The sequence below is a fragment of the Cydia amplana genome, unplaced genomic scaffold, assembly GCF_948474715.1.
Source record: "Cydia amplana unplaced genomic scaffold, ilCydAmpl1.1 scaffold_33, whole genome shotgun sequence".
In the NCBI taxonomy this organism is placed as follows: Eukaryota; Metazoa; Arthropoda; class Insecta; order Lepidoptera; family Tortricidae; genus Cydia; species Cydia amplana.
The window spans coordinates 34271-44324 of NW_026947475.1; the positions used below are offsets into that span (position 1 = coordinate 34271).

General features: G+C 54.0%; 2 protein-coding genes across 2 annotated transcripts; both read left to right on the plus strand.

Moving 5' to 3' along the window:
- LOC134661978 (uncharacterized) lies at positions 1 to 2085 on the plus strand. The gene has a single exon (XM_063518211.1). The coding sequence runs from the start codon at positions 1 to 3 to the stop codon at positions 2083 to 2085; it is 2085 nt and encodes a 694-aa protein (XP_063374281.1).
- Positions 2086 to 4531: 2446 nt separating this feature from the next.
- On the plus strand, positions 4532 to 6712 carry LOC134661979 (uncharacterized). The gene has a single exon (XM_063518212.1). It carries the CDS (start codon positions 4532 to 4534, stop codon positions 6710 to 6712), a length of 2181 nt encoding a protein of 726 aa, XP_063374282.1.
- The last annotated feature ends 3342 nt before the right edge of the window (positions 6713 to 10054 follow it).

The following is a 10054-nucleotide window of genomic DNA, read 5'->3' on the forward strand; positions in this document are numbered from 1 at the left end:
ATGGATAACCCCGCGCAGGGGTTAAACCCGGAGGTGGCTCCAATGACTGGGCCCCATAAAGGGGCTTCAGGGGCGGGTTCTTCGACCTCGCCCGACTGGGAGGAACCTATGGAGGGCCAGGACAGGGCTGAGGCCGCGCCCAAGAAGAGGCCCCATGAGGGAAACCGGGTCCTGGATTATGAGACTCACGTTGGGAGCGGGCCTAAAGTTAGCACCTCGCTGAGGGGTAGGGCCAAGGCCATGGCGAAGAAAGCCTCCATAGGCCACTTTACCGGCCTGGCAGCAGCCAAGGCCAGACTGAAGGCCTATAAGGAGGACTTGCTCTTAGAGGTGCTGGACAGCCAGGAGGGAAAGGGAAAGGGAGTGGTCCCCCCTTTACTCCTGAGAAGGTCCCAGGGGGACAACAAAAAGAAGGGGGATAAGGAGCCGTGGATGGTGAGCCCGTCCCCTTCTCCAAGTCAAGAAATGACAGAAAGCAGCCCGCCCCTATACACAGGGACGGACTACATAGAAATAGTGCGGGAGGCGACCCATATTGTCCTAGAGGCTGCCGGAAAATCCGGCAACCTAAATGGACAAGTCTGGGGCAAACTGAACCAGGCCTGCCGGGACATCCTGGCGGCCACTGACGTCCTGGCGGATAGAGTAGAGGACGAGGAGTTGCGGGCCTTAAAGGCAGACAATAACCTAATGCGGGAGCAACTTGCCCAATGTCAGACCGAGATGAAGGCCCTTCGTAGAGCCTTATCTGAGAGGACGATCCAGCCCCCACAGGCCCCGACGGCCCAATGCGACCAGGCGACGGACTTCTCTGAGGCCCTCAAAGAGGCCCTCAAGGAATTGAAGGAGGACCTGAAGCGGGACCTTACAATTACTATGGGAAACATGATCTCGGCCCGCACGGGCTATTTCCCTGAGCCGGTCCCCCGCCCTCCTCTCGCTGCGGACAGGAATAAGACGACCGCGAACCAGCCGGAACCTCAATCTGGGGCGCCGCCCTCAAGGGCAGTGACAGGTGCGCCGCCCACAAGGCAGCCTAAGGCCCCTGTGGCCCAGCCTTCGGCACCAGCGACCAAGAAGAGGGCTAACTCTGCTCCTAGGCAGAAGACGGTGAAGGAGCCTAGTGCCTCTCCACCCTCGCAGCCGGCAACAAACACACAAGCGCCTGCTGAGTCTTGGACGCAGGTTGTCAGGAGGGGCAATGGCAAATCCGCCAAGCCCCCTTCCCCCCCTGCCGCCCCGGCTCGGAAACCGGCACCAGCGGGCCCGCGGAAGCTGGTTGTGCCCGCCACGGCCGCGATCGTGATGGCCTTGAAGCCGGAGTCTGAGGCGACATACGCCTCAATTTTGTTTAAGGTCACCAAATCGGTGAAGCTTGCTGATGTGGGTGTAGAGCACGTCAAGGTCCGCAAAACAGCTGCTGGAGCCAGGATACTTGAGGTGTCCGGGTCCGACAATGGTAGGGCGGCTGACGAACTCTGCCGAAAAATGACGGAGGTGATCGGAGAGGAAGCCCGAGTATACAGGCCCACCAAAATGGCGGACTTACGCATTTCGGGCCTAGATGAGGCAGCCACTCAGGAAGAGATCGCGGGAGCAATCGCTAAATTGGGAGAGTGCTCAATAAATGAAGTTAAGGTGGGATCGATTAGGGCCCAATATAATGGGACAGCGTCGACTCTGGCACAGTGCCCTATAACGGCAGCCAAGAGGGTCACCGCAGCGGGTCGACTTCAAATAGGATGGTCCTCGGCTCTAGTAGTGGCGCTGGACCCAACACCGATGAGGTGCTTCAGGTGTATGGGCACGGGGCACACCAGAGCACTATGCCCGTCGCCAGTAGATAGGAGCGGTCTCTGCTTCCGGTGTAGCAGGCCGGACCACAAGAGGGTGGACTGCAAGGCGGAGACTGCCTTCTGCTCGGTATGTCATGCGGCCAAACGCCCAGCGGGACACATAATGGGTGGCTTTTCCTGTACGCCCCCACCAGCAAAAGGCAAAGAGGCTCTTCCGAAGACCCAAAGAGCCTCTTCAGTGAATAACATCGACCAACGGGCCTGTGAGGGACAAAATATGGATATTTAGGCCCTACGTCTGGGGGGAGAATCAGAATGGTCATTGATTCTCCCCTCCCAAAGTGCGGGTTCCCTGGGGACGCCGGGAAAAGACGGGGGGCATCATGGAGGAATGAATGCGCGAGCCCATGATGCCCCCATACAACGTCTGAGAGGGGGACAACGGAGTGGGGTTTAGTGGGTATTCTCTTTCGCTCCTTCTCGCTAGGAGAGGGAATCGAAAGAGGGAGTCCCACATACCCTCCCCATTATGGCCTTGCCCCACGGCCGGGGAGGGATGCGTAAACGCATTCCCCACTCCGTCAACAAAAAAAAAAAAAAAAAAAAAAAAAAAAGGTTAGGTTAGGTTAGGTTAGGTTAGGTTAGGTTAGGTTAGGTTAGGTTAGGTTAGGTTAGGTTAGGTTAGGTTAGGTTAGGTTAGGTTAGGTTAGGTTAGGTTAGGTTAGGTTAGGTTAGGTTAGGTTAGGTTAGGTTAGGTTAGGTTAGGTTAGGTTAGGTTAGGTTAGGTTAGGTTAGGTTAGGTTAGGTTAGGTTAGGTTAGGTTAGGTTAGGTTAGGTTAGGTTAGGTTAGGTTAGGTTAGGTTAGGTTAGGTTAGGTTAGGTTAGGTTAGGTTAGGTTAGGTTAGGTTAGGTTAGGTTAGGTTAGGTTAGGTTAGGTTAGGTTAGGTTAGGTTAGGTTAGGTTAGGTTAGGTTAGGTTAGGTTAGGTTAGGTTAGGTTAGGTTAGGTTAGGTTAGGTTAGGTTAGGTTAGGTTAGGTTAGGTTAGGTTAGGTTAGGTTAGGTTAGGTTAGGTTAGGTTAGGTTAGGTTAGGTTAGGTTAGGTTAGGTTAGGTTAGGTTAGGTTAGGTTAGGTTAGGTTAGGTTAGGTTAGGTTAGGTTAGGTTAGGTTAGGTTAGGTTAGGTTAGGTTAGGTTAGGTTAGGTTAGGTTAGGTTAGGTTAGGTTAGGTTAGGTTAGGTTAGGTTAGGTTAGGTTAGGTTAGGTTAGGTTAGGTTAGGTTAGGTTAGGTTAGGTTAGGTTAGGTTAGGTTAGGTTAGGTTAGGTTAGGTTAGGTTAGGTTAGGTTAGGTTAGGTTAGGTTAGGTTAGGTTAGGTTAGGTTAGGTTAGGTTAGGTTAGGTTAGGTTAGGTTAGGTTAGGTTAGGTTAGGTTAGGTTAGGTTAGGTTAGGTTAGGTTAGGTTAGGTTAGGTTAGGTTAGGTTAGGTTAGGTTAGGTTAGGTTAGGTTAGGTTAGGTTAGGTTAGGTTAGGTTAGGTTAGGTTAGGTTAGGTTAGGTTAGGTTAGGTTAGGTTAGGTTAGGTTAGGTTAGGTTAGGTTAGGTTAGGTTAGGTTAGGTTAGGTTAGGTTAGGTTAGGTTAGGTTAGGTTAGGTTAGGTTAGGTTAGGTTAGGTTAGGTTAGGTTAGGTTAGGTTAGGTTAGGTTAGGTTAGGTTAGGTTAGGTTAGGTTAGGTTAGGTTAGGTTAGGTTAGGTTAGGTTAGGTTAGGTTAGGTTAGGTTAGGTTAGGTTAGGTTAGGTTAGGTTAGGTTAGGTTAGGTTAGGTTAGGTTAGGTTAGGTTAGGTTAGGTTAGGTTAGGTTGAGGTTTTTCAGTGAGGCGTTTATAGAGCGATTTCGGCGATTTTTGGTATAGAGATAAAGACAATTTTTGGCTATCCATTACGGTTATCGAAACAGCTCTTACTTGACGACTTGGCGATTTATTGGACTTCTTGTGCTTTTTGAATAGGTACGGTTTTTGTGCGGTTTTGGTTTTTCACTAAAAAATTTCTATCTTTTTTCTCTTATTTTTTGTGTTCTCTGTTTTAGTCTTCAAAAATCTAGTTTCTATCCCTCTTTCTTTTTCCGTTTTCTCTGCAGCGCTGGGCCTTTTGGTTCCAGAGTTATAGAGAAAACAATTCTTTGTTTTGAAGTTTGGAAACTTGTCTTAATTTTCGGAAAAAATTTTTATCTTCTGTTCTCTTCTTTGTTCTTCTTTTTTAGTGATTAGGTTATTAGGAGAAAGATAAGGGCTATCTGTTGCCGGTTCAAACATAATTTTCTGACTTCAGGATCAGAAGTTATTAAGGAATAACTGAGTGCTATTTCCTTTTTTCAGGCGCTTTCAACTTCTTGATTTAAGTTTGTAAATTTTTGAAAAACGATAGCGTTTGAACGCAGGAAGCTAGAGTTCAGGCGTTTCTAGATTTGGATAGGGGAGGTTAAACTCCATATTCCTATTCTTGTTTGGAAATTTTTGGACAACTAGAAGGGGGTGAAAAAAATCTTCAAACCCAATTTTCGTAACTTTGTCAAGTGTGATACGGATCACACTTGACCGTTTTTTCGGGAAAAAAATCTGTGGCCGCCTCCTCCATAGTTATGGAGGGGGTAAATCCGGATCCGGGTGGGAATAAAGGAGGGGAACGTAGGGAGCTGAGAAACAGGGGGGATAAAGGGAGTTCTGGGGATATGGGGACCAATATGGTGTCCCAAAGTGACGTGATGCCAGAAATGAGCAGTGAAGTGGACGAGTCTAGGAGGGGGTACATTGGCGGGGGGGATGTCACCCCAACCCCTACTTTGGGGAGATTGTGGGCGAATGCCGAGGAGGAAGTAAACCTCTCGGAGATGTCTTCTGACGATGGAGACAATCTCAAGGAGGCTGATAGGGAGGGTTCAGGATGTGGTGCGAAGACATTGAACCGGAAAGGAAAAGGGGGAAAAAGGACAAGAGCCAGCTCAGACAGCGAAGAAGAGGCCCCGGAACGCAAACTGGGCACTTCCCAACGTGGCCGTGGCAAAGGTTATTATACTGGGCTTAGCGCCGCTAGAGCCAAACTGCAGCAGGCGCAACAGGAAGAATATGAGACAGACGATGATATGGACACCAACCATAGTCCTAAACCAAGACGGAGCACGGGCAGGCGGTCGCGTAACCCAGCAGGCATGAATTTAACACGAGATGTGTTCGATACTCCTGGTGATCGTATCAAGGCCTATGCCCAGGATATTATGAAGGATGCCGCTAAGAGCAGGAATCTCAAGGGTGAGATATGGGGCAGTATTAACTCTGCGTGCAAAGAGTTAATGGATATTGCAGACGCACTCGGGGAGTCAGATGTTGTCCGCTCCCTTAAAGCGGACAACCAAAGGATGCGTAAGGAGTTGGAACATCTCCGACTCGAAACGAAGGCACTGCGCACGGCTTTTTCGGAGCGCAATCTGACGAAAGAACCCACGGTGGGGAGGAATGACGATATGTCCGCCCTCCTTCAAGAGATGGGCACTCTCATGGACACTCGTCTAGGGAAATTCAAGCGCGAAATCTTCGTGTCCTTGGGAGGGATGGTCAATGCCCGCCTCGAGAGGGTGGAGGGACGCCTACCACCAGAGCCCATCCTCCGGCCGCCGCTGGCTTCCGACAGGAGGGTGCTTCTAGACCTGGAAGTGACGGGACACCAAGATTTTGAGCCTAGCGCCCCAAGGCCGAAAAAGAGAGATAAGGGGGCATCTCAGTCGGTCTCCCAAATGGCGTCTAGTCAAACATCAGGGGGGGTGTCCAGAGTAGCTGAAGTGACCCAGCTGCTGCCGTCTACAGTTGGGCAGCTCAAAACCAGGCCGGTACCTACACCAAGGGCCAAAAAATCCCAGGAGGCGGTCCCTGCTGCCAGGGCGCCAAGGGGAGTGGCTCGGCCGAGTGTGCCACCGCCTGCACCCCCGCAGGATAGTTGGACTACGGTGGTCAAGAAGAACAAGGGCAAGGGCAAGGGTTCTGCCCCGCCCCAGTCCCAACAGCAGCAGACTCCGGCCAGGGGCACAGCCCCGAAAAAGACGACGGCCCCAAAACTAGTGGCCCCAAACATGGCGGCGGTCGTGGTGGCTATTAAGCCTGAGGCTCAAACTGACTACAGGACGGTGATGGAAAGGGCCACCACGCTAAAGCTGGCGGAACTTGGAGTCGATCACCTCAAAGTGCGCAAGTCGGCCACAGGGGCGCGAATCATTGAGGTCCCCGGAGCGCAGAGCAGCCAAGCGGCTGACAACCTGGCAGACCGACTCCGTGATCTAATAGGCGATGTGGCAGATGTATACCGGCCAGTCAAAAAAGCAGAAATTAGGATTTCCGGATTTAACGAGTCCGTCACTCCGGAGATCATAAAAAAGGAGGTTGCCGCCAGAGGCAATTGTAAAGAGGAGCAGGTGATGGTTGGCGCAATCAGAATGGCAGCAAATGGGTCCGGCTCAGTCATCATACGTTGCCCACTAACAACGGCTAAAGTGGTCGTCACAGCAGGACGCATTGTGCTCGGATGGTCAGCGGCGCGTGTAGAGGCTCTGGAACAGTTACCTTTACGCTGTTACCGCTGCATGGGGACGGGACATACGAGGCCCCTGTGCCCGTCTCCGGTGGATAGAGGCAACTGGTGTTATAGGTGCAGCAAACCAGGTCACATGAGCAAGGACTGCACTGCGCTGGCCCCCTGGTGCGCTGTATGCCATCACGCGGGATTAAAGGCGGGGCATGTGATGGGCGGGCAGGCTTGCACCCCTCCATCAGTTAGAGGGAAGGAAGCCTGCACTGCTGGCCTTGGTGCTGCTGCCGCGGCCGCTTCCCCGAATGTACCAGAAAATCGGACGGAACAACAACTCATGGATATTTAATGTCACAAAGGCAAAATTTAGAAATACTCCAGTGCAACGTAAACCACTGCGCTCGTGCTCAAGATCTGCTCATGCAATTCACGGCGGAGTGCGGCATCTCCATAGCGGTGGTGGCGGAGCCATATTTTGTCCCTCCCCAGATAAACTGGGTGGGGGCCACAGACGGCAAGGTGGCCATGGTGGTACCGGCGGTGGGTGACTCTCCGCCCCTTACGCCAATAACCCGAGGCCGGGGATACGCAGCGGCAAAATGGGGTGAAACCGTAGTTGTAGCGAGCTACTTCTCCCCCAATAAACCGCTTCGCGATTTCGAGCGATTCCTAGGAGAAATAGGGAATATTGTGAGAAGAGCGAGCCCCAGCCAGGTGCTCGTACTGGGCGATTTTAACGCCAAAAGTGAGGCTTGGGGCTCGCCCCTCACAAACCCTAAGGGAGCTGCCCTAAGGGATTGGGCAGTGGTAACGGGCTTGGTCGTCCTGAACCAGGGCAACGCCAATACCTGCGTGCGACGGCAGGGGGGGTCTATCGTGGACATATCGTTTGCGACCCCTGCCATCGCCGCACGTATATCGAATTGGCAAGTTCTGGAGGAGGTGGAGACCCTTTCCGACCACCTCTATATACAAATGAGGGTCCAAAATGCGCCGGTAGTCCAACCGGTGCCCGGCCGAAGAAGAAATGGTTTCCCCAAATGGGCCATAACAAAGCTGGACCGCGAGATGGCGGAAGAAGCCGCAATGGTTGAGGCATGGAATAACCCTCCTCCAATAGCGCTAGGAGTGGAGGAGCGTGCCTCACGCCTCCGCGAAAGTCTACAATCGATATGTGACGCGGCAATGCCACGCGCCGGACGACCAACTGCCAGAAAGAGGGTGTACTGGTGGTCGGAGGAAATAGCGGCCCTCCGTACCACCAGTAACGCGTGCCGCCGCGCATTTAATCGATGTAGACGGAGGAGGCACACTGAGGAGGAGGAAGAGGCAGCGTACCAGGCCCTCAAAACGGCAAAAGAGGCTCTAAATCGGGCAATCGCCAAAAGAAAGGATGAGGCGAGAGAGGAATTCCTGGCCACTCTAGACCGCGATCCATGGGGGCGTCCGTACAAGCTTGTACGCAACAAGATGAAACATGCCCCCCCCATGGATTCCCTGGAGCCGGAACTCCTCACGCAAATAGTGGAGGGCCTTTTCCCGCCGGCGCCCGACTTTGCACCGCCGGTAATGTCGGTCCCCCTGGCAGAACCGGGAGGTCCGATGGAGATCCCCGAGGTTTCCGATGTAGAGATGATGAGGGTAGACATCCGCCTAAGGAGATGTAAAAAGGCTCCTGGGCCTGACGGGGTACATGGGAAGGTCCTCCCTATCGCGTTAAAGCATCTCGGAAATCGGATTAGGGAACTTTTTGATGGGTGCCTAAAAGAGGGCCGTTTTCCGAGATGCTGGAAAGAGGGTAGGCTATGCCTCCTCAGGAAGGAGGGCCGCCCGCCAGACAGTCCCTCCGGATATCGGCCCATAGTTCTCCTGGACGAGGTCGGAAAGATGTTGGAACGCATTCTCGCTGGTCGTATTCTCCAACACCTTAGGGACACCGGCCCGAACATAAGTAACAGGCAGTTCGGGTTTCGGGCGGGGCTGTCCACGATGGACGCACTTTCCTCTCTAAGGGAATTTAGTGAGGAGGCAGCGAGGAAAGGAGAGGGTGTCGTGGCGGTGTCACTTGACATCGCCAATGCCTTCGGCACCCTCCCGTACTCTGTGATTGGGGAGGCACTTCGGTACCACGAAGTGCCTCCTTACTTGAGGACGATCGTGGAGCACTACCTATCCGAGAGGGTAGTGCTCTACGAAATGAGAGGGGGCCGGCGCGAGCGCGAAATGGCCTGTGGTGTTCCACAGGGGTCAGTCTTAGGACCTCTCCTGTGGAACATCGGCTATGACTGGGTCATAAGGGGGGCACAGCTTCCCCGCATGTCCACCATATGTTACGCGGACGACACAATGGTGGCTGTGCGGGGAAGAGAACTGAAGGAGACCCTGAGGAGGGCGGCGGTCGCCACAGAAATGACCATTGGCCGCATACGCCTACTCGGGTTAAGGGTGGCCCTCCCGAAAACAGAGGCAATAGTCTTCGGAGGGAAAGGATGGCGTCTGGCCGCCAACTTGACGATCCAAGTGGACAGAGAACCTGTCCAGGTCAAGGCCAACATCAAATATCTTGGCCTGGTCCTGGACAGGAGGTGGGACTTCGGGGAGCATTTCATCCGACTTGCTCCCCGAATTGTGGGCGCGGCTTCCGCCCTAGGCAGGCTGCTGCCCAACGTGGGGGGACCGGGAGCCCCATGCCGCCGCCTCTTTGCGGGGGTTGTCAGAAGTATGGCCCTGTACGGGGCCCCGATCTGGGCGGACCGGCTGTCGAGGGAGAACAAATCTCTGCTCCGGCGGCCGCAAAGGGTGGTGGCCCAAAGAATAAGTAGGGCCTACTCGACAGTATCCCATGCGGCGGCGTGTCTCCTGGCCTGCACCCCTCCGTGGGAGCTCGATGCCCAGGTCCTGGCGGAAAGATACGCGATGAAGGTGGAGGCCAGGGCTCGAGGAGAGTACTTGGACCCAGAAGCGGCAGAGCGGGCAGAACAGGAGGCAAAGGTCAGGCTCCGAGAGCTATGGGAGGACGGCCTGGAGGACGCCCCTTATGGAACACGCACCATAGGGGCCGTCCTCCCTTATATAGAGGAGTGGCTGAAAAGGAAGCATGGGGCCCTAACATATAGGGTAACGCAGGTGATGACCGGACACGGCTGCTTCGGTCATTACCTGCACAACATAGGGAGGGAATTAGGGCCCCAGTGTCACGAGTGTGGTGACCCTGACGACTCGGCCCAACACACATTGGAGTTCTGTAGTCGTTGGGAGGAGGAGCGCCGTGCTCTAACGGCAGCAATAAACAAGACGGATCTCTCGCTGCACAGCGTCGTTGCGGCCATGCTGGGCAGCGAGAGAAAATGGAAGGCGGTAGTCTCCTTCTGCGAGGATGTCATCTCGCAGAAGGAGGCAGCGGAACGGGAGCGCGAAGACGCGGCGGACGCGCCCCCGCTTCGGCAGAGACGAAGAGGGAGAAGACGCGCGCAGTACGCTGCGGTAAACCGCGTCCTCCCTCGGTAGAGCCAGTGGGTTGAAGCCCACTTTGCACGGCTCTACATGTTTGGGGGGAGAATCAGAAGCGTCCCTGATTCTCCCCTCCTTTGGTGCGGGTTCCCTGGCACAATGCCGGGAAAAGACGGGGGGCATCGTGGAAGAATGAATGCGCGAGCCCATGATGCCCCCATACAACGTCTGAGAGGGTGAG